We start from the raw sequence: 22,916 nt of genomic DNA on the forward strand, positions 1-22,916 counted from the left end.
AGTTCAGGTCTCCTGCTCCCCTGGTGCATTCACTATAGCTGCCCAATTTCCTTGTTTTTTAAAGTTTGATAGAAATATCTGATGGATATAGGTACATTCTTAAACCACAAGGTTTTAAGCCTATTAGTGAATTAATATTCATGTGTGAACACATGCATCAACACAAACATGTGTACATTTACTGCAAGTTACGTTAATGCTCCCAGACACTCTCCCTAGGCTTTTAGATGTTGCTTGAGGAACCCAGCAGCAGCCAGCAAAGCAAGAATTTGTGTTAACCCCATAGTTTTTCCGTTATATCCTCATGTGTTTTTAGGATACAATAGCAAGCTGAACCCCTTGACTCCACCAGGGAAGATCAGGAATTGCAAGCTCAATGAGACAGGTGAGAAAACTTAGGCATCAAGGGTAGCGAAAGTTATCATATGAGAGAACTGTTACAACCTATTAAAATATATTAACACTTATGTTAATATTTTCCTAACACAGGGGTCTGCTCGCCTTTACTGGTGCTGCAGGATTCTCTATGGCTCTTATATTTCTTTAGGCTTTCAACTCTAGCTGAGCTAGGGTACTGGTGCTTCTGATTTTTTTTTTTTTTTTTATACCCTAGAAAATTACAGTACTTTAAATCACGGCTTAACTGATATAGCAAATTTCAATTGCTGGTTATTTGTCTGCATAAACTTGTTGCTTATGGTTGGGCATCCTTGTGCCTCTTCATTCAATTAGAATGATCATCTGGGAAGGACCTTGTAGAACGTGGTAGTGGGACTTGGTATCATGCTAGGTCAGTACTTACACTTCCTTCAGGAAAACTGTTTGTTCCTGAAGCCTTCTGTAATTTCTTCTTCACCCTTTTCATCTGGGCATCTCTCTCAGCAAACGGCTGTGCCATGATTAATGTGTGTCTTCTCAAGACTCGTCATGCCTTGAGGTAGAGCGGTATATACAGTATATCTACTCTCCCTGCTTCCCAACGCTCCCTACTTGAGGTCACTGTAGTTTTTCTGTTGGTTCTACAGTTCTGTCAACACTTTAGACCAATTTTAGAAAGTTTGATTTGCTGCAGATTATCAAATTTCCTCTTCAGCCAGCATAGCAGAAACACAAAATAGGAATACATATCAGCAAGAAAGACATTGCTGGATATATGTTTAACATCAGAAGACTTTGAAGGCACATTTTGGTTACAGAAGGTTACAACAGATGGAAGACTTGAGTTACACTCCAAGTCCTGTTACAGAGCCAAAGGTATAAAATACATGGAAATACATGTCATAACGCATCACCCATCAGATGTCATGGATGGAATAGACAGACAGATGGTTCTCCTGCATTCTCTTTGACCCTCATTCCAGCCGGAGTTGAAGGTAGTGAGTGCTGGCCTTTTATACACTTTTGTATTAAAGTGAGGGCATGTTCCCATGGTCTTATCAGCTGCTGCCTGTCTGCTGCGCTTCTCCATGCCTTCTCCTAAGGACGGCAAGTATGACTAGTATCAACAACTAATTTACCTAACTGTCTGCAGACTCCCTGGAAAGTCTGCTTGTCCTGTTTTCAGGTGTCAGCCATGCCATATAAGGAACTTCCTTGTTGATATAAGTAAGAATACATTGGTTGCCTGCCCAGACGCCTTATCCCTTTGCTGGCTACCTTAGTCAAGGCCCTGCCAAATTTTGCCTCTTAGACCTCAATGTTGTTAATAGCATTCCCACTCTCCTTTTGCATTCTGGCAGATTCCTGGCTTCTGATTACTTTTCTCAGGTTCATCACGTTACTGCCACATCTTTTGGCATGACATTGGGTATCTCAGCTTGGTCTACTGCTTCTTCATGCACTCTCCTCTATACTAGAGCATTTTTCCTATCTATATTTGTAGCAAGCCATTAACTCTGTAAAGATCATGAATGTTATTTATTCTGGATAAACTCAAGAAATAGTTTGTTAGACGGAGTTTACAGGCTTTGAGTTTTTTTGGGAGGAAGGGGCTTTAAAATATTCCTCTTTCTCTCCTTTCAAATAAGTGACTAACATGACCATAATTTTGTGTGATCTAGTCCTCACAAATAGATGTGTGGTATATTGACCTGGTACAGTGGCTGCTGTTACATGTCACTGCATCACAATTTCCTTTGTCTTATTTTAACCTATTTCTGGATATTTTAGCTGAGTCAAGTGATATGAGGAGCTGCAGATCAACACATACAAAAAGATACTGTAAATTGACTAGGGATGGAAAGATTTGTCAATTTCAGTTCTCTCTGTTTCTCATTTTTCCAGTCTTAAATTCACTTCACATTTCTGCAACAATTTGTGAATTTTTTTTAAACCTCATGAAAATTCTCTAGCATTTTAGTGTGAATTTCTCCTATTAAAACACATTTTTGGAGGACATTTTGACCAATGTACAGATTATTGCAAGCAATTTCTTACCCTATAATGCATTGTTGTATGTTATTTTCACTCAGATATTCATTTTTATGCACACTTTCCCCTAATATATGCATTTTTGTAAACATTGTTTAGTCGGTGAACTACATTGCAAAATTCAAATATGTGCACATTTCAAAGGATGGCTGTGTTTTGGTTCTCATATTGTTTTGGAAAGTGTGAATCTGATAGATTTAGCTTCAAATGCAAACTGAATAGAATTTCTCGCCTTTTCCTAGAATTGACCCACGATTTCTACTGATAATACCAGAGACCACACTCTGCATATGCCACTATTATCCCTGTGAATCTTTTAGCATCTATTCAAAAGGCAAAATATGACTGCCACGTATGAGAGGAAGTATCTTTAGACAAAGTATTCAGTCTCTATGGCTGAGTTGTTTACAGATAAATTCCACTGAATACACCCCAACTGTAATTATATATGTGGAATAAATGTCTGATCCATCAGTGGTTCATGCTAAGAAAGTCATGTAGTTAAGGTATAAACAGAGCTTGGAAGTAATTCGCTAGAAAAAACAAATTACTTGTAATTTTATTACTTTTTAAAGAATGTGTGGGTAATTTCTGCACATTTTGATTATAATAAAATGAGGAGTAATTTTATTACTTCCAAGCTGTAATTGTAATGTATCCAGCATTGTTTTAGCGTTACTGGGGGGGGGGGAGCAGGGGAAGCATTCTGCTCCTCTTGATTCATGGATGAAAATCACATGCTTCTGCTCAGCGACACTCTTCCCTTGTGCTCTGTGGGTGTTTAGGAGATGACGAGGGAGGAGGTGGAGAGTGAGACGGAGGGGTGGAGTGGAGAAAACTTTTGTTATGTAGTGGAAGGAGAAGGAGCTGGAGGGCAATGAGGTAGCAGGAGAATGGACATGAACTATGGAGGTGAGCGATGATGATATGTGTGTGTGTGTGTGTGAACACTGTATTTGCACTTGTTGCGAGGGAGTAGCCCTCCCTGGCTACTTTGCTGCATTTGCAGTGTTTTAACTTTTTTGCACCCCATGGGAAAATGTTTGCTTTGTGGCACGGTCGGGTCTAAGAAGAGGTTGAGTGAGAGAGACTATTCTTGCTGGCTGAGAGAAAATGGGGGGGGGGGTTGCACGTGGTTTGGTGCACAAAGCTGTGAGTGGTGGCTGCTGCCTCCCTCCCGTCCTCCTCTCTTCCCCTCTTAGCAGTGGAAAGACGCAAGACCACCACTGCTCACTAGCTGCCGTCTCTCACTAGCCTGAGAGAGTAAGCAGCAGAGCCAAAAGCGTCCTCACAGCTGGGGCTTTGGGGTGAGCAAGGGGCAGGCAGAAGTTGCAGCAGCAAGCAGCCAGGGTCCTAAACAGCTGTTGCTTCCAGTTTTCTTTCCTGCCCTTCCTTGCTTCCTAACAACTGGGATGCGTCTTCGTCTTCTGAGGAAGGTATTCCCTGGAAGTTCTTTTGTGCAAATTAAAAAATCTCCCTCCTACGCGTCTACCCGATGAGTGCAATGGGACTTACTCCGAGGTAAGTATGTACAGGATTAAGTAACCTCTGAGTTATGCTGTTGACAGAAAAAATGACGAAGACAAGTACTAAAGTTTGCATTTTTCTTTGATGATAGGAGACTGCCATATTGATCAAAATGTGTTTAAACATTTGTTTTTTGAGCACAATAGTGTTTATTGCAGCACAATACAGGCATGCCTTCAAGCACCGCAGTAGTATGCCTGTTCCGTACCTGTGACAATGTGATGACTCTAAAAAGACATTCTTTGTCTGACGTGCTCTTTGAGCAAAGATGAAACATAACAGAAATGTATTGTAAAAGCAGAATTTCAAATGTAAAATTTGATTTTGAGTGAAAAGTATACATGTGTTGGGGTATTGCCACTGTTGGGGTAGGGGTGGGGGGTGGATGTGAGATTTTGTTATGCCATTCTGTTAATCCTATGGATTAAAAAAATCTGTGTTTATTTTTAATGTTGTTTTAGGCTACTTAGATGTGCAGCAGCCAAGGTCCTCAACCTTGTAAGCACTCCATTTTTTAAAAAGTAACTCAAGTGCAGAGCTTGGAAAAGTTACTTTTTTGAACTACAGCTCCCATCAGCCTAATCCAGTGGCCATGTTGCCTAGGGCTGATGGGAGTTGTAGTTCAAAAAAGTAACTTTTCCAAGCTCTGCGAGTCAAGTGTAATTGTAGTGATTACTTTCGCGTCATGGTAATCAGTTCCTTTCAGAGCAATTGTAATGGTAATGTATTAGTTTTGGGGGCCATGTAACAGTAATTGTAATTTATTACTTTTTACAGTAATATTCCAAGCTCTGGGTATAAAACTGAAATTCCCAGTTAAGATTCCTTTAAGACTTTCTTAAATGATTGCTTGAAGAGTTGTAAATAACTCACATTTTGGAAAGCCTCAGAAATACAATAGATACTTAGAATATCACAATTCTAAGTGAGAATAAGTAAAAAGTTCGCTTTTTATTTCATTCTGATTTTTAGAGATCTACAATTTGCTTAAAGCCAGTGAAAATATGTATCTGTCAGGAAAAGAAAAATAAAAAAGTGCATGACTTTGCTATTAAATCCACTTTTTAATCTGAACACAGACTAAGTTTTGTAGCAATTTTATCAATGAACAAAGCAAACAAATCTGTTAAACTGAGTCTAACTTCACACTAACTACATTGTTGAACTGCTGTTAAGGAACTCCCTATATATGTGAAAAAGAATGCACTCTAAAGCTGTAAATAGTATAATAGGTTCTTTCTTATCAGTGCTACAAGCTGTCTTGGAATTCAGCCATTAAAGAATCTATTTCCTTAAACCTGTCTGTTATGCTCTCAATGCACTCTCCAGCCTTGAAAGCTTTTCCATCAATTATAATACAGTCCTCTTGGGTGCTGATTTCCATTGGCCTTTTTTCAGTTAACTGCAAGCAGCAGTTAGCTACCTAGAAGAAAAAATATTCATATTCTAATGTTAAATACAATATTGCAACAGAAGATCTTCACCTGATGCATCAAGAGAGATCTACCAACAGAAACAGGCTTACATATGGATAGTCAATCTGAATGCAGATGTATATCTAGTACAGCACATCTGAAAAATCACCTAGTAATATCTTCTGATGCAGATGGGGCTTTGGACTCCTATCCAGAAATTCTACTTCTTGCACAACAATAGTTGTAACCAACTAGTGCTGGATGAGGGTCATTGCTTCCTAATTTTGGTCTTAAGGTAAATCAATCTCCAAATGACTATACCTGTAAAATTTACAGGAAAAAAACTGAGGGAGGGCCACAGCTCAGTGATATGCATGCAAAAGGTCCCAGGTTCAATACCCGCCATGTCCAAGTAGGCCCTAGAAGGACTTCTGCCTGAAACCATGAAGAGTTGCTGTGCCAGCCATTGTCAACAACACTGAGCTACATAGATCAATGGTCTGACCTGGTATAAGGCAGCTTCCTATGTTCCTTAAAATGTGGGTCCATTTGTACACTCCATACAGAAACAGATAAAATTAATTCTGTCTTTATTTTTGTTTTTTTAGAAAAACTGGATGCTATTTTAAATATTGCACAAAACTATTATGGGAACAGACTTCAAAGACTATTTCGACTGAAAGATTCAAGAACTTGTAAAAACAAGTCAACTGTACATACATTCAAAACGTACATACAGTCATGACTGTAATACATTCATACTGTTGGATAACCTAATGTGGGTTATTGCAGGTCAATAGAAAATGAAGATAATTCCTTCCCTCATCTCATTTTCTACTTCAGAATACTGGATGGATGAATGGCAAGAAAGTTAGAATTGTGGGCTTTGCTGGAAAGTGGTATACAAATGTAATAAAGAAACAAATAAAAAAATCTAATTTCAGATTGCCACATTTCTGTCTTTGTAAGAACTGCAAGCAACTTTCAAACCAAATTTCAGTGAATTGGTACCATGTTTGCTTGGTTCATTATCTTAAACCAATCAGTGACCTAGGATACAATTTACATTTATTGTGCTTTCTTAGAAACAGAATGTGTCGCATGCATTAGGTTAAAGTTGCTAAACAGTAGCTTTTGAATGTATGCACTAGGCTAAAGTTTCTAAAATACGACATAATTATATAAATAAGTATAATATTACTTGTTTGTTCTCTAGTATATCTGGAAAATGTTCAGGAATTATACTGTAGTAGTAGCAGTAATTTACTTTACATAGTATTCTTCCCTCCCTCCTCCTTAAAAATAAAGAAATAAAAATTCTCAGAACGCTGTACGCTCCTTTATCGGATAGTCTGTCCTTTTAAAAAATATGGAACTTGGCAGATTATTATTAGAATGGCAGCTGTTTTGCCTGTTTGGATGCAGATATGTGCAATACAAATAATAACAAGGTTATCAGTGGATGCAGCTTCCCTGGTCTGGGATCCCAGCGATAAACATTAATTTCAAAAATGGTCTTGTTAGATCCATGTACTTCTACTTATTGAAGGGCATATGCCTTTAACAATTTTATTCTTCAAACAGTATTATAATTCCCTAATATACAACCCTTTAAAATCTGGTGTGAATATTTTTGTAAATACATTATAGGCTTAGTAAATACTTCAAATTCTGTTTCTTAGCCAAAAATAAGAATGCTACTAAAGTGATTTTTCCAATCATTAGCAGTTAGTAGAGAAGCTATGAATAATTGATATACCTCTTCCCTCACATGATTGTTCTCTCCATCCACAAATGATGCAAAAGATGGGCTGGAGGGGGCTGCAATATGCTTGATAATTTGGTCCAAATCTTTTAGTATAATTTCTGTCTCAGAAACAACTAATAAAAACAATAATATTAATAATTTAGCTTTAATATACTTTTATATTAATATAATGCTATTTATTGCTTAGTCAACTACTTAGACTACAGGCGTTAAGTGAAAGAGGCAAATAGCATTATTCTACCTAGAAAAAGAAGAGTCTTCCATATGATATTAATCATATGCAACAAAATGCTGTAATTGCTTTCACTGGGGTAAATCTAGAATAACTTTAACTGGCTTCTACTGACAGCTCTATTTGTACCAATTACGTATCAGTTTAAGGGCACAATCCTAACCCAATTTACCTGGGAGTAGGCCCCACTGAATTCAATACAGCTTACTTCTGAATAGACATAGTTAGGATTGCACTGCAAGAGATATAATATACAGCTCAACTCACAAACCAGTTGAAGCAAATTAGTTAGATTAAATTGTTGCACTGATGTCAAAGTTAAGTTAATGAACAATATGATTCCAACAGATTTGGTTAAAATAGAATGCAGATTGGAAAGATAAAAATTACTAGGAATAATTACAATCCTATTTGTTGCAAATGTAAACAAGAAATGAGAACTTGTCATATTTGGCTGACTTACCAATAACAAGTAAGTTTGGGGCTGTTATCAGAATAGCAATAAACAGAATGATTAGATGTATTGTACAGTTAGTCCAAATATTAATTTTACTAAATTATACAAAAAACACCCTTCCATTGACCCATTGTCAAATGACTGCATACATAATTAAACAGTTAGAATACTGTACACAAAGTATTGGAGAATAGATAACATCCTGAGCATGAATGAACACAAATTAGGAATACATATTTTCTGTAAAATTAATTGCATTCAAGATGATACAGTCATACTTTTTCTCATGGAAAATCTTACTTATAAGATTATCCCTCCCCCCAAAAAAAGGAACAGAGGCTGAAAAAATTTCAAAATGTTTGGTATAAATTTGAATATGCTTCAACATCAAGACTTACATTCATATCACCTTCAACCCATGGGAACCTATGAAGAACTGTACTTGGGACAAACCCCGAACCAGACTCTGATGATATCAATATGCTGATAACCCTCCATAATTTTGTATAAAACCAGTAAAAATAAATAAATAAATTGGCATTCTTTCATTAACTACTGGAAAAACAATTGGATTGTATCCAACTAAATTCTACACAGAGTGCACCCATTGAAATTAATGAACCTAAGTTAGTCATGTCCATTAATTTCAATTAGGGTTGCTAGGTCCATGGCCTGAGACTGATCCTGTGTCTTTAGGAGAAGAGAAAGTCAGCCAAGTGCAGGTGTTCTGGCAACGCTGTAATGGGAAAAACCACAAGGTGGAATTCTCCCTTCCCCCTCCACAACTTTTAAAGATACAGAAGACCTCTTGGAGGCCAGGCCTGGCAACCAAGAGATCTTCTGTATCTTTAAAAGTTGTGGAGGGGGAAGGGAGAATTCCACCTTGTGGTTTTTCCCATTACAGAGTTGAAAGAACACCTGCACTTGGCTGACTTTATCTTCTCCTAAAGACACAGGATCAGTCTCAGGCCAAGAACCTGGCAACCCTAATTTCAATGAATCTACTTGGAATATGATTAACACTAAATACTTTTGGGAGTAAAGCACCAACGTTTATAATAAGTAACCTGAACTAGTGGGGGGCAATTTACAGAAAGCCAAGATACTCTTTCCTCACTGATGCCTTCTTTAAAACCACTTGTTGCTAGATTGTTTTTCTGGAGCTTTCCTCCCTTCATCTCCCTCCTAGTTAGTGTGTGTGAGTGAAGACTCTGTCATGGCCATAGGTATGACAGTAGTCAGAATGGCTTTATATCCCAGTAGTAATAAACCTTAAGATTCTTTATTCTTTAATCAGTCTTACCAGATTACTCATTTCTGCACTTCATTGCAATATATACCAGACTCCAATAGATATAACCATTGTTTTACATACAATAACTGTGGGTAGGATCGAGATCTGTTAGCTGAATTTAGTTCCTATTGAATATGACTTAATCATGAATATGTTGTCCCTTTGATTTGAAGGGGAATTAAGCTCAACTAACTTAGGCTTCAATCCTAAAAACACTTACAAGGGAGCAAGCCCTACTGAACATATTGGGACATACTTTTGATCATGAAATGGGTGAGATTCAATTATGTCCACCCACTTATAGTCTCCTTTATCACAATGGCACTTCTGGTTGCTCCCCTCCACCCACTGTGGCCCAACCCACAAAGGTGCCCAACTTTCCAGAACAGATTTTAGAGCCATGTGGGGGGATGGAAGGAGAAGAGCAGGACAGATAAACCCCAATGTGCTAGTGGACACCCACTCATGCTATGTTGGATCTTGCCCATTTTTTGTGCTGTTAGTCTGAATCTAACCCTGTATGTTTGATCTATTATAATTCTAATTTTTATTCTTGTCTTGTTTACATCTGCCTTCTAATGTGTAAATATGGTGATTTAAAAAAAAAAAAAAGATAGAGACAGGAATCTATCAACATCTCCACTAGATGTCTTTCCCTTTCATCTGTTTTTCCTTCCAGTATCATTAGAATCTCTTTACTTTCCAGATTTTGGTCTCAAATGAGGTGAACTGATAACAATGTTCAGTGTATTTAATGTAAACAATGTTCTCATTTCCCAGTATAATACAAATAGCTTTAGAAAATTTTAGAATGCAACTATATTTGAGATAAAAATAAGTAAACCAAAGAAATTAATCTAAGGATAGACAATTATTTTATGCACCTTTAGTAGTTGAAATAGAAAGTCTCAGTTGTGCTCCTGGATGTCACAGCTAATTAATCATCAAATAAAGCCTTACAGTTAGGGTTAAATACAATCCAAAGCAATTTTCACTGATATCACTCTTTAAATTTAATTTAGGAGAGCTTTAGATGTTTAAGATATCTAGTCAATTTACTGCATGGCACTCCCAGAAGCTGCTGATAGCAGGCTTTACACTGAAAGGGCATTTTTTTTACTTATTCAGCTGATACTTATTGTGTTAACCTCTATGGACAATTAGTCACATTAGTTAATTCAGTGTGTACAAGTGTATCCAGGTATTGTTTGGGGTCTATTTACCTATGAATTAAGAATTATAGGTCATATGTTCTTTTTGATGGAAATGTAAAAAATCTGTTTCTGGTTATTTTTTTTCATGCAAATTCTTTGACACCACAATCACACTGGCCCTGTACTGAAGAAGTGGTTCACAACTTTTTCACTATAAGAATGGAACTTTGTCTCCTTTTAAATCCATCTGTCAATTCCAACTATTGAAGAGAAAGTTGTCCCCATACTGCAGCTCTCCTGCTATCCACTGCTTAATAGCTTTTCCATCTAGATTCCTTCTGAACTATACACGCAGAAGACAGAAAACCCCAACTATATCTAAAGGCCATTTATATATGCAGAAATTCATTTAAGCTTTTTCCTATACAATATTTCCCTCCCCTAGGGGACACAATCCAAATCCTATGGAAATCAACAGCAAAATTCTCATGGCTTTTAATGAAGCTGGAAGGCACCCTTTATTTCTAGGCATAATACTTGAAACAAGGCTTTTTATGTGTAGGTTATTAGGGTTTTCACATTATTAAAATAAAAGTTGTTTCTTTCCACCCATTCCCCTTCGTCCTCATGCAATTTTCTTTTTCTTTACATACATTTTCATTTCTGATATTCAGTTTGATATGTTATGCAGTGGTCAGGTTCATATGCTCAGATAAGGGTTAAGATAAATGAGTGCCAATGTTCTGCTGGCATCCCAAATTAACAACTGTTGAGTTGGAGACATTTCTGCCTCTGCACTCGTCTCCTTCTTCTTCCAACTGTAGGTTTTACTCAGTGAAGATTTCCAAAAAGGTGCTCCAAATCCCTTGGAATTTATTGTGTAGTTTATAAAGCAGAATTTCCTCGTAGACAGTTAGTTGTAGAAGCTATTGTATCCCGTTCTCTGTGCTTGGTATGGTCTGGGCTTTCCAAGGTTGAAGGACAATTCCTTTTGCTGTTAGCATGCCTCGGGGAAACCATCCTTCCTGTCCTTTTGATAGCCACCTAATGGCAGGAATGTTGCGGTTACTGTGTTGGTGTCTACTATTAATAAGGATTTGTCCAGAACCAAGGGCCCATTCACACAGTGATTTACTGTGAGATGGATGCTACTTGCATCCCTGTTTAATTCCCACGGTTCGCATAATGTTGCAGGCAAAGAGAAGCTAGGATGCAGTTTTTTCCCTTTAAATCTGCATTAAACCAATCCGGGGAAAATGCAAGAAGTGTTACTGCATATAGGTGCTTTGCTCCAATGTTTTTTGCTGAGGGATGGATCGTCACTTTCAGATACTCCCCTTTCTCCGTCCACTAAACTCTCAATGAATTCCATTTTGCTTCCTGTGGCTCAACAAGCAACTTCTTACTGACTGCTCTTGAACTGCTGCAGCCCTCCTTTATTTTGCCCTTTTCTCACCCAGTAAACTGCCTTTCTTCATTCCTGTTCAAACTCTCTCCATCAACCCCCCTCGGGCTTTGCAAAAGTGAAGCTGAACTACCCGTGATTTTCCCACACAGTACCGCCGATCTGCAAGAAGGAAGGGAACGTTGGGTTGTGAAGACAGGGAGGGGGGGTGTAGCGGTGGCAGCATCAATGCCCTGGCATGATAGAAATGGGGCAGTCCAGTGTGCATAACAACTAACAACTTTGGCAGCTGCACACATGCACATGCTGATCTCTCTCTCACCCCCCATCACCTGTTCTTTTCCCAGAGATCAGCAATAACCAAAAGAGAAAAGGGAAACTTCAGGGTGGGACCCACAGTTAAGATTTTGCTTTCTAGGCAAGGCTGAGGGGAAAGGAGGGGAGAGAGAACAGGCAGAGCAGCAGGAGGAGGGGAATAATCATTGGTTTTATATGGCAAAAGAGAAAGGCAAGTTCTGGCCTGGAGTGACTGTCCCGAGCACTGTGTGAGCGCTGTGACAGAAGATGTGACAGCGATACTAAACCTTTCCATATGTGACTTGAAACCAGCGGATTGGAAGGTAGTGTAAACCTTGCAAATCTATCGCGATGGAAAAAGCTGCACCTTTAATCCAAAGTTTACCTCCCGTATGAATCAGCCCCAAGTTACTTGTAGCCTGTACTTCGTTCCAGAAGGGTTTGGCTAGTAGGCAGTTCCACAGCAGGTGAGTTAGATCTGCTTGTGGCTGTTTGCATCTCCAACAATCATCTGAAGTTGAAGTGCCCCTGCGCTTAAGGTGTGCTGGTTTCCAGTAGGCCCAGAGGAGTATTTTCTGTTGGATTAACCTCAGCCTAAAGCCATGGATTGCTAGTTTAATATTGCGTAGGGATTTTTCCCACTGTGCAGGTGTTAGCTGAGCTTCTACTTCTTTGCTCCACTTATGCGTAACTGGGTCTAGATCGGAGCTTAGGGGGTTACATACTGATGTGTATAAGCACTTAGTGAATTTTCTTGAGAAAGTGAAGGCTTTTTTGGTTTGCAAGAGATCTGGTGTGTCTGCTGCACTCAGCGCATCTGGGCCAAATTTTGCTATTATGTTATGCTTGAGATGTAAGAATTGCCCAGCCCCTGCAGGGGGTGAACCAAGGCTTTTTTTAATGAGCAGCCAGAAGCAGAATGGCAAGGAAAATATTGATAGTTGAAAAGGAACTTCAGGCAGTTCAAAAATTCAAACCATGCAAAAGTTGTATTATGTTATGTGATGCAAACATTTACTGATAACAATGTGAAAAATAAATTAAGTAGTCCAGGCTCCCATAGAACCCAAACCCCTGATCAAGTACACCCATTTCTCCTCTTCCTGACAAAGACACCTCCTGAAGACTCCACTGCTACAGTCCACAGTCTATTCATCCATTTCTAAAATGAAGGAAATAACACTCTTCTGTATTAGTGCTGTCAAATTCCAAGTTCTGAAGACTTTCTCCCACTCTGTATGCTTCTAAATGTCACAGAATGTAACTCTAAGCGAGGAAGCATGTATGCCAACTCAAGAAAAATTCACAGGTGTGATGAAGTGGTGTCTGCAAATTATAATCACACACCACCAGGCAGTTCCAATTTTTCTTTTAAAAAAATCCTGACTTGAACTGATGGGAAAAATAGAGGAGAAGGTTCTAAGCTGAACATTAATAAATGTAGCTAGCAGCTACTTCTGTCTGCTTTAACGTTAACTAATACTCCTCCTACTCGCTGGTATAGCACAGTGGGGAGGAGAGCCTGGCTGGGAGTCCAGAGTCTGTGAGTTCAAATCCCTGCTCGTGTCTCCTGGGTGTCAAGAGCCAGCTAAAGATCACCCCCACAGTGAATGGGTCATGGGTTACGTGCCCTGCCACCGGTGCAGCCGTGGGCAAGCTGCATAGTCCCAAGGAGCCCAGTTGCCCCCCAGCTGGCAGTTGCAGACAAGGAAAGGGCTAGCTTGTGCAGCTGTGGCAAACGGAGCAGGCCCTAGCCAGCTGGGGAGGACTAGCCTCAGAGGGAGGCAATGGTAAACCCCCTCTGAATACCGCTTAGCATGAAATCCCTATTTATAGGGTAGCCATAGGTCAGGATTGACTTGAAGGCAGTCCATTTCCATTTCAATACTCCCACTGTGGTTTAGAAGGAAGAAGGGCAGCAGGAGACATTTATAGGAGCCTCTTGCTGTTGCTGCAAGCACGGCTACCAGAGTACTAAGCAAAGTTCTCGCACACCGTTTAAAAACAGCTCTCATGCTTGGTAACACAATAAAAAGCTATCTTGAATGTAGAGTGTCCTCAAAGAATCTGTATGAGGTAATTTCTCACGGCAATAGGATGGATTGCATAAGTGATTTATTACAATAATCCAGTCTTGCCCTTCTAATATGATAGTAACTGCACACCTGCAAGATCTACTCCCCACTAACCAGCATTGTTTGCACTATCATCCATCTATCTATCTAGAAGTTAATACAATATGTCTGTAAAACATGACCATGTAAAATGACTGCGTGAACCCACTAATATAGATTGCTTGTGATACTATATGAACTAGCATCTATAATGTGCTAATTTAGAGTATTACAGAAGACTCATGTTGTAGGATGAAACTAAGACTGAAAAGTGTATTTACAAAATCCAGAATGTATTACATAGTATTCATGATTATAAATAATTTACAAGATCTTTCCCTTTTTTTATGTATGTAGAATTAGAAGGAAACTCAACTCACAGGTCATGCAGTCTATCCCCTGTCTGAGACATAATATCCATGCCTAAAATTTCCCTGACAGATTACTGATAGAAGGTTTTCTTTAACCATCTAAGGAAGTAGCTACTAGCCACAATTGCTTGCTCTGCCTCCATAGTCAGTATGCTTCTTAAAACTAGTTGCCAGAAGCTGCAGGAGGAGAGAGTGCTCTTGCACTCAGGTCCTCCTTGTTGGCTTCCCATGGGCATCTGGTGGCCACTGTGGGAACAAGATGCATTGAGCAGAGGGTTGGACTTGATGGCCTTATAGGTGCCTTCCAACTCTACTATTCTATGCTGGACTTGATGGGCCACTGGCCTGATCCAGCAAGCTCTTCTTATGTACTTATGAAGAAAGTTCAATTTCATTCTTAGGCAGCTTGTTTGATAGTTGATCATGTAATGATGTTAATATGTTTCCTCCAGAGTTGAAATTATCTATAGGTTATGTTACCTATATGTTTTATCTACATGTCACAACTCCACCTCTGAATCGTTTCCAATGCACTACCTGAATTCTGTCACACACACCCCAAAAATAAGCACAATATTTTAAAATTGATATTTTAAACCACTTCTGGAGAGACAGCTTCTCTTTTGCTTTCTTCAAATGTTTGTTACTATCAGGCTGCTCATAGCACAACCTAAGATACCACTGTATATGTGTGCCACAATATAAACATTGCTGAATCATGTTTAGTTTATTATCTGTAAGCTATCATAGCAATGCTGCTGCTGACTATCCTTCACCTTGTATATAGGATTTTCCTTCTTTTCTTTTATCTGTCACCTGCATGTTTCTGTTAAAGTTTCTGCAGTCAGGAGAACAGCTAATATCTAGTCCTTGATACTGAGCAGAAAAAAATAGACAGAATATATGCAACTATACATGTTTTACTTTAAAATAGATGATGGGTTATATTTTTAAGTAATATCTAGTAATACCTGCTGTGATCTGTATGTTTGCATTCCTATCGACAAATGTAATAGTATGGGAAATGGATATCATATTTCTCAGATACACTAGGCAGCAACTATACAATAAAGTTAAAATGGAACTTGCCAATGCTGAAATGGCTGGGATTTGCAGCAGCTGAGACAACATATTAGGGAATTTGGACTGAGCTGACAATGGGAAAAATGTAAACAAGATCATGGTTAAACCCTGGGATTTAGGAAAAATCCTTTGTAAGCAGCCTATATACTAGCATATAACATCATTTTATCAAATTATTTTGCCTTCCCCTGATCAAAACACAGCACGATAGTAAGTCTCAGCTGACACAACAGGAAACTATTCCTCTGCCTCCCTCCTCCATTTCAACAACATTGCTCCTTGTCTTGACCAACCGGAGATGTGGCAGTGCAGCAGCTAAAAAGCAAATGGACTTTAGAAAAGCAATGTATTATTCAGTGCTCAGATACTGGCATTTCACACCCCTTAATTTGAAGCTGATTTTGAGGGGGGGGCTGCAGGGGAGAGGAGATGAAAGTTCCATTTCACAAGCAGAAGTCTCTTGCACTGATGGAACAGGAATATTGGATACCACCCCTAGAACCCCCCAAATCAGATCATATTCCTACAGTTTAAAATCAGTAAAATTTACTTATAAAAGATCAGAACAAGTAGTAATTTTATAAAACAAATAGTCTTAACTATACTAAACTTAGCATACCTTTTTAACAGCTATCATAAATCCCAGACTTTTACTTATGCCTTCACTCTCTAATCACATTCAATCCTCTCACTCTGTCTCAACCCCTCCACTCTCCCTTAACTTTCTCAACCAACTCTTTATCACTCACTTTGACTCCACCCTCCATTCTATTAAGCTCCCCTGCTGCCAACTATTCTTTCACTCATTCTTCTGTTACACATTACACACACACGTACAAGTATAAAAGTTGTGCTGAAGAATCATGAATCACTTATAATTACCTACATGACATTTAAAGGTGAACTAATTTGTGATCCAGATCAGAGGTCACCAACATAGCCCACAAAAACATATGTATTTACAAAGGCCTTCCCTGGCACCCACAAAGTCCCCTCCCCTCCCCGCTGAAATCAGACTTGAAAAAAGCATTCTACTGTAGCCAACTTACTTGTGGGGTTGCCTTACCCCACATATGCCCACTCATCCACTTCCATCTATGAAACTGGCACTGTTACAGGTGAGACACAGTTGTTCCCCATTTGTAGGAAATCTATCTTTTAATGTGGTAGTAACTACCCTTTGCTGTACTCTTTTCAGAACCTGTTTAAAACATTTTTGCCTAGGCAAACCTATTCAGGCATGTGAAATGCTGACATGTGTTTTAATCCCTTTTTATTGTTTTTAATTATCCTTTGAATGTTTTTAAATACCTGTTTTTAAGTGTCTTTTATTGATTATTTTAATGTGTTAATGCTGTTTTTGTATACCACTTACAGGTTTTATTACAATCAAGCATATATATATATATATATATATATGTTGTAAATAAATAAATAAATAGGAAGTAGAGATAGAGAGAAGGTTTCTGTTCTGTCAGGTGCCAAAGAATGGGATGATGAAAGACAAGGAGGCATTGGAAATATGGAACTATGGAGATGGTGAAGGTGGCTAAGGAAGGATAAATAAGAGCATGTAATGGATTTTGAAGCAAAGATCTGAGAAAAGGACAGGCGAAAGAGGCAGGGAAGAAAACAATCAGAAACAGAAGCTGGAGAAAAACTTTTCATATAATTACATACTGTTAGGAAGGAAGGAAGTTGGATATCAAGGGACTTGGGGATGAGATATATGAGAGGGTGTGGTAAAGGCCAGGGAGAAAGAGAGACTGAGACTGCAATCCTATGCTGTTTTACCTAGGAGTAAGCCCCATTGATCACAACATCAATTATGTTGCCCATTTCACATTGATGTGAAATCACTAGCCAATTAAATATATATCTCAAAGCTGACAATACCATTTTTTTTGTTTTTACAGTGATACTTCTGCAGCCCAGTTCTAAACATATCTACACAGAAACATGGGTAACTGAGTTCTGTGGCACTTACTTGGAAGCAAGTATGCATAATCCTTAGTTACACATTTTGGACAATTTGCAAATAATGTGGAAATGTTATTCTCTCTATGTATACTTTCCAGTTTCTTTCTGTATAACCATACATATATGGTTAATGCAATACTATTCTACAGAAACAAGCATTATTTTGCATATTGAAAAGTACATGTCTTGCATCCTACTTAGATATGAATACTTTAAAAATGACTCTCCTGATTAAAGAGAGTTCTACACATTTATACCAACCTAGATTTTCATTTGACAATGGATCTTCTGAGCCTGCTATTTCAAGTGAACTTGTAAACATTCTTCTCCTAAAAAATTTGAAAACGTTGAAGTATTTGTTGTGAATAACTAATCAAGAAGAGGTAAATAATATCTGAAACATAACTTCTTTACATGGAAAGCTATTTTTTCCAAATCCTGTCTTTACATGAGAAAGGTATTGCTAGACATTTGTGAAAAGCACCTCGTCATTAAAATATTTTCTGTTAGTAGTTGTAGGCATAATTTATCACAAACCACTTGATCATTTATTCAAAAGATTATGTCCCCTTGGTGTCCCCTTGATAAGAGGAAATGTTAGGAGGGGCAATTTGTATTTATAGATGTTTTGAGCTAAATCTTTAAACAATAAGTGCAGGCTAAATTTTAGTCACTGGAATTTCTAAGCCCTATTCTGTATCCACTAATCATAATTTAGACTTTATAGTAATATATGTGAAAGCAACTGTCTGCTATTAATTAAACCCCAAAAATGGAAACTTGTAAGAGACAGGGTGAAAGTTTAGTCCGCAAGCATGAATGGTTAAATAATTTAGGATACAATACATTCATTGTGGGGAGGGGGGAATCCCATCTAACACCCTACCAGAACAGCAGATGTGAGGCTGAAAGAACATTTGTCTGTTTTGAAATTTTCTGTTTTACAAAACAGTTTCCCTGAAAGAGTAGGAAAATATTTAGACTTGCTTCTGAGCTGCTTCAAATCTCTCCTTGGTTTGTGGGAAGGATGTCGGGGCTCTGGGATGGCTTTGGATCCTCCAAATCATCACAAGATCCTCCCCCAGCACACATCCTTATAGGCCCTCCCAAAGTCAGTTGGGCCAGGGCTGCAGAATGTGATGCAGAGGTAGGGAGGCGGGTTCTGACACATTTAAATAAATTAGCAAAGAAATTGCCTCACCCTCAGCACTTCACTAATACAGTAGGGCCCCACTCATACGGCAGGTTCTGTTCCGGACCGCCGCTGTAAAGCGAAATTCGCCGTAAAGCGGAACGCATTGACTAACATTGTCTAAAATGGTGCCCGATGCCCGAAAAACGCCGTAAAAGTGGAACAAGCGCCATAGGAGCGGGGCCTTTCTGCAATTGACAACTGCTGTATCGGTGGAATGCTACAAAGTGGAGCGCCGCAAAGCGGGGCCCTACTATAGACAATACAGAGAGAGAGAACAAGCCCACAAAAACATCCTCACTAAAAGTCCCCAAAGAAGCACGCACAGGCTGATTAGAATTCAGCCTCATCAGATATCAGATGGATAAAATAAGACGCCACACAGGTTCTAGTCTGAAAGAAGTGAAATAGAAAAGACTGCAGACACATTGTAGAGCTCATAAGGGAAAAGAGAAACAGCAGGGATTAAGGAGACATTCCATCACCACAGCTACATGTACACACATTGCTGACTATCAGATGCAAAAGGAACTTGATTAGTGGAGAAAGTGGGAGGGAGGGGCATGGCTTCCTTCAGCACACATGCACTAGAAATGCCGGTTTTGTGTTACGGAGCACATAAATAAAATACTTATTTCACTGTCGCCTTGCTTACTATACCTCTCTCAGCCATGCTGAAACTAGAGGAAGAATGAAATGCCACATGCCTATCTGGACCTCAGATAGATAAAGGGGAAGGCAGGTCAAGTGGGGCCCAAGAGTTATATCAAGGAAGAGTGTCTTGGCATAGGAGAGCCCAAAGGTATGCATATGGGATGGAAGCTAGGAGATATTAGCTATGTGTATGGAGTGAGGCTGGTGTCCTGCCCAGAGTCAAAGGATTCAGGAATAAGGTGAGGGGAATGTCTTTTTCTCTTTTTATTAAGGTTATGGTTACATCCAAAGTGGTGCACTTTATATACCTGTTTACTCTGACTCACTACTTTCCCTGACTATCCTAACTAAGCAGTCTCTGCAGTGTTTGGGAACAGTTGACTCAGCACTTGTGGCTTGGCAGACACCGGGTTAAGTAGGGAAGGTTTTTGCGCGTAAACGGCAGTTTCACCTGAGTTTCACCCTTTGAAAGTCTCTCTTCTCGCGCCTCCTCATGCAGGGCAAGGGGGGGCAAGTCTCAGATGGCACATCCGACAGTGGGGCTTCGCTAAGTGATAGCGTGGCCTAGGGAAGCAGGATGCTAATTGGCTGGGATGCGTTCGAAGTGTCTGGCAGGGATTCCTGCACAGGAGTAGATGGCGCAATTGGAGAGTTGCTTCCCAACTGCTCTAGCGTTGGTCACAGGAGGGGCAGGAACTGCCTCCATGGATGTGCTGGGCATGGGAGTTGGAGGTCTGCCAGAACCCTCTCCGCTCATCTCCCTTCTTCCAGCTCCCCAAGGAACCCCTCATCTGACTACCCTCCCTGATCTAGCTCTCCGTCTGACTGGGGCACTCCAGCTGGATGTCTCTATATCAGGGATGAGGAAACAGGGACGCTCCAGATGTTAGTGGACTACAATTCCCATCATCCCTGACCATTGGCCAAGTTGGCTGGGGCCAATGGAAGTTGGAGTCCAGCAGCATCTGGAGATCCAAAGACTCCTCATCCCCTCTCTATAGGACTATAGGCAAGTGAGACTATTTGTGTCATTTGTAGGATAAGGTAGGAAATATTTGATTGTCCTTGGAGATGCTCCAGCTATATCGCTGTAAACAATGGCAGGGTATAATATTCTCTCCTTTCAGTTTTCTTTATTCCTTACTTTATCTTTCAAGCAGTGGCTGCTGGTGGCTCCATATCTGTGGGGCAGTAGAATCTGCTCTGGCTTTTAGTCCAAACTGTCAAGGAGCTGTCCAATGTGCTGAACCTATATGTTTCAGCATCTTGGACAGCTCATTGAACGTTTGGGCAAAAACCTGGATTGGATTCCACTGCTTCATTATCATGGAGCCAACAGCCACCACTACTTTCAAGTATATAAGAGCATGTGTATGGTTTTTGAGCTTTTATGCTAATGTCCACCAGCAATCTTATTGTACTCATGTCACATTCAAGTCCTCGTTTTCCTCCTACTGCTTCCGCTGTGCTTGTCATATTGTTAAACATGTATGCACTTAAGCCAAAGTATTTGCTCAGACGTTTTGAGAAATGAGATTTGAAGACAGCTTCCTGAAAAACCCTTCTGAAGAGGAGAATAGTCTTGGTGTGTGCCAAGAGTAAGAGTATAGAATACGAGTCCTTCATTTCATATTGAGATATTCTCAGTGATATAAGATCTTCATCAGAGGCATGACTTCTAAGGTAAGGCGGGTAGCTATGACAGATGGGGCCTTCTTGGGGGTGGTACCTCAGGGGTAGAACCCCCCCTCCTCACCCTCAACTGGTACCAAATTTTTGTCTATTAACTACCAGGTTAAAAAAGGGCCCCCTCCAGACTCATGTTTTATTTTGGATGTGTTCTGCAACATGTTCTTAATGCAATAAAACTGCTGGATTTATTTTGCTTTAGTTTGTTTTGTGATGCTTCCCCAATGCTGTCACATTATTGCTGTCTAGAGGGGCTACAGCTAAGGATGAATCTATCAGTTTCAGTTTTTCATTTTTCCAATCTTAAATTCAGTTCTCCGCATTTCTGCAGCAATTTACAATTTAAAAAAATGAATAGTTCCAGTATTTTAGTGGAATTTTTCCTAATAAACACCTTTTTTGTATACAGTTTTGACCCAATGTACACATTATTGCAAGCAATTTCTCTTAAAATTGTGCATTTTTGTATGTTCGTTTCATGAATATATTCATATTTATGCACACTTTCTCCTCATATATGCATTTTTGTAAACATTGTTTGGTTGGAGAACTGCGTTACAGACAAGTATGGTTTTCAAAGGATGGCTGTGTTTCAGTTCCCATGTTTTGGAAAGTGTGAATTTGATAGATTTAGCTTTTAATGTGAATTTATTCCCCATCCCAAGCTATAGTGCATCAAAAGCCGGACAAAAGTAAACCAGAACATTTGCGGTGTAAAACGTTACAGGATTTCAGTAGGAAGTTACAGAATATGTACTGATTGGAAGTGAAGCAGTGTGACTGCCCAATACCTTTGCAGGCACAAGTGGGATCATGTGTGACCATTGCAATAGTATCAAGAGTGCAAATAATCATGAGTGGAAATAAAAAGAATGTCTAGAGGGGCCCAAAGGCTTTTTGTTTTCCTTAGCTTTTCAGTGGTTTAATGGCTTTTAGTGTCTTTCTCTGATCTCATCTACTAACGTTAAAAATGCTGCTATTTTATCTGTTTGTTTTATTGCTGTTTTAAAATGTATGCAGTAAGCCACCCTGAAAGTGCTTTATCAAAGGACAAGGTAAACATATTTTAAACCAATAAATGAGGTATGTAAAGCTACATCATGAAAGAAAGTCAGTATTTTGCAGGAGGAATTAAAATACGCATCAGAACTTCTCATTTGCATAATCTTGCTATATAATAAAAATGTATGTTACACTATCACACCATAATGACATTATGCAACGTGATGTCGGTGGCGGCGTGCAGCAGCAGGGTGGCAAGAAATAAAGATGGCTGACTGGGTGTAGGGTGTCCATGGGGGCAGTAGCGCGACAGCCAAGGTTGGGGACTGGGGGTGCCTGGGGGTGGTGAGGGGACAGAGGGCTTGGCAAGTGACTAAATGAGTGAGCTATGCGGCAGCATGGATGGGTGGGCAGGGGGCCAGCTGTGGCAGCACAACAGCCGAGACAAGCAGGTTGGCATAGGAAGTGTGGATGCTGGTGGTGGCGAGGGGAGTGGAGAATGAGTGCTACGAATTGCAGAGTGACTGAGCCAGGGGGCTGGGGAGGAGAACGAGCAGACATTGACAAGAACGTGTGGGCACTGGTGCTTGGTGGTGTACAGTGATGGCTTGGCCAACCCACTTCATGGGAGGCCTCATAGCAGGGATGAGGCCTCCCAGGAGCCAGCTCTGCAGCTTGCCCAGGCCATCACCCACTGACTTGCTTCCCCCCAGTCATTTGCTTGCTCACTTGATCTCCAGGCCACATGGTCTAAAGGGGGGGAAAGGAGGGGGCTAGCGACATCTAAAGGGGGCACATAGCAATGTCTAAAGGGGGGAAAGGGAGAGGGCTTGGCTAGATCTAAAGGGGGAA

At 39.8% G+C, this 22,916-nt stretch overlaps 1 protein-coding gene across 6 annotated transcripts in view; it reads right to left on the reverse strand.

Annotated features, from left to right (window-relative positions):
- Positions 1-5,038: 5,038 nt before the first annotated feature.
- The window catches only part of ZCWPW2 (zinc finger CW-type and PWWP domain containing 2), a 55,193-nt gene continuing 37,315 nt past the window's right edge, over positions 5,039-22,916 (reverse strand). For 4 of the 6 annotated variants that reach the window (XM_061586414.1, XM_061586411.1, XM_061586413.1 and 1 more), the window contains exons 7-9: positions 17,789-17,856; positions 7,132-7,253; positions 5,039-5,380 (exon numbers count right to left, since the gene is read on the reverse strand). In XM_061586414.1, the coding sequence (XP_061442398.1) occupies positions 5,207-5,380; positions 7,132-7,253; positions 17,789-17,856 (364 nt within the window). In that variant the 3' untranslated portion in view covers positions 5,039-5,206. Of the gene's footprint in view, positions 5,381-7,131; positions 7,254-12,984; positions 13,142-15,553; positions 15,616-15,700; positions 15,863-17,788; positions 17,857-22,916 lie in introns of those variants that run through there. The other 2 variants (XM_061586415.1, XM_061586416.1) reach the window with 2 other exon arrangements.

The sequence above is a fragment of the Rhineura floridana genome, chromosome 10, assembly GCF_030035675.1.
Source record: "Rhineura floridana isolate rRhiFlo1 chromosome 10, rRhiFlo1.hap2, whole genome shotgun sequence".
NCBI lineage: Eukaryota > Metazoa > Chordata > Lepidosauria > Squamata > Rhineuridae > Rhineura > Rhineura floridana.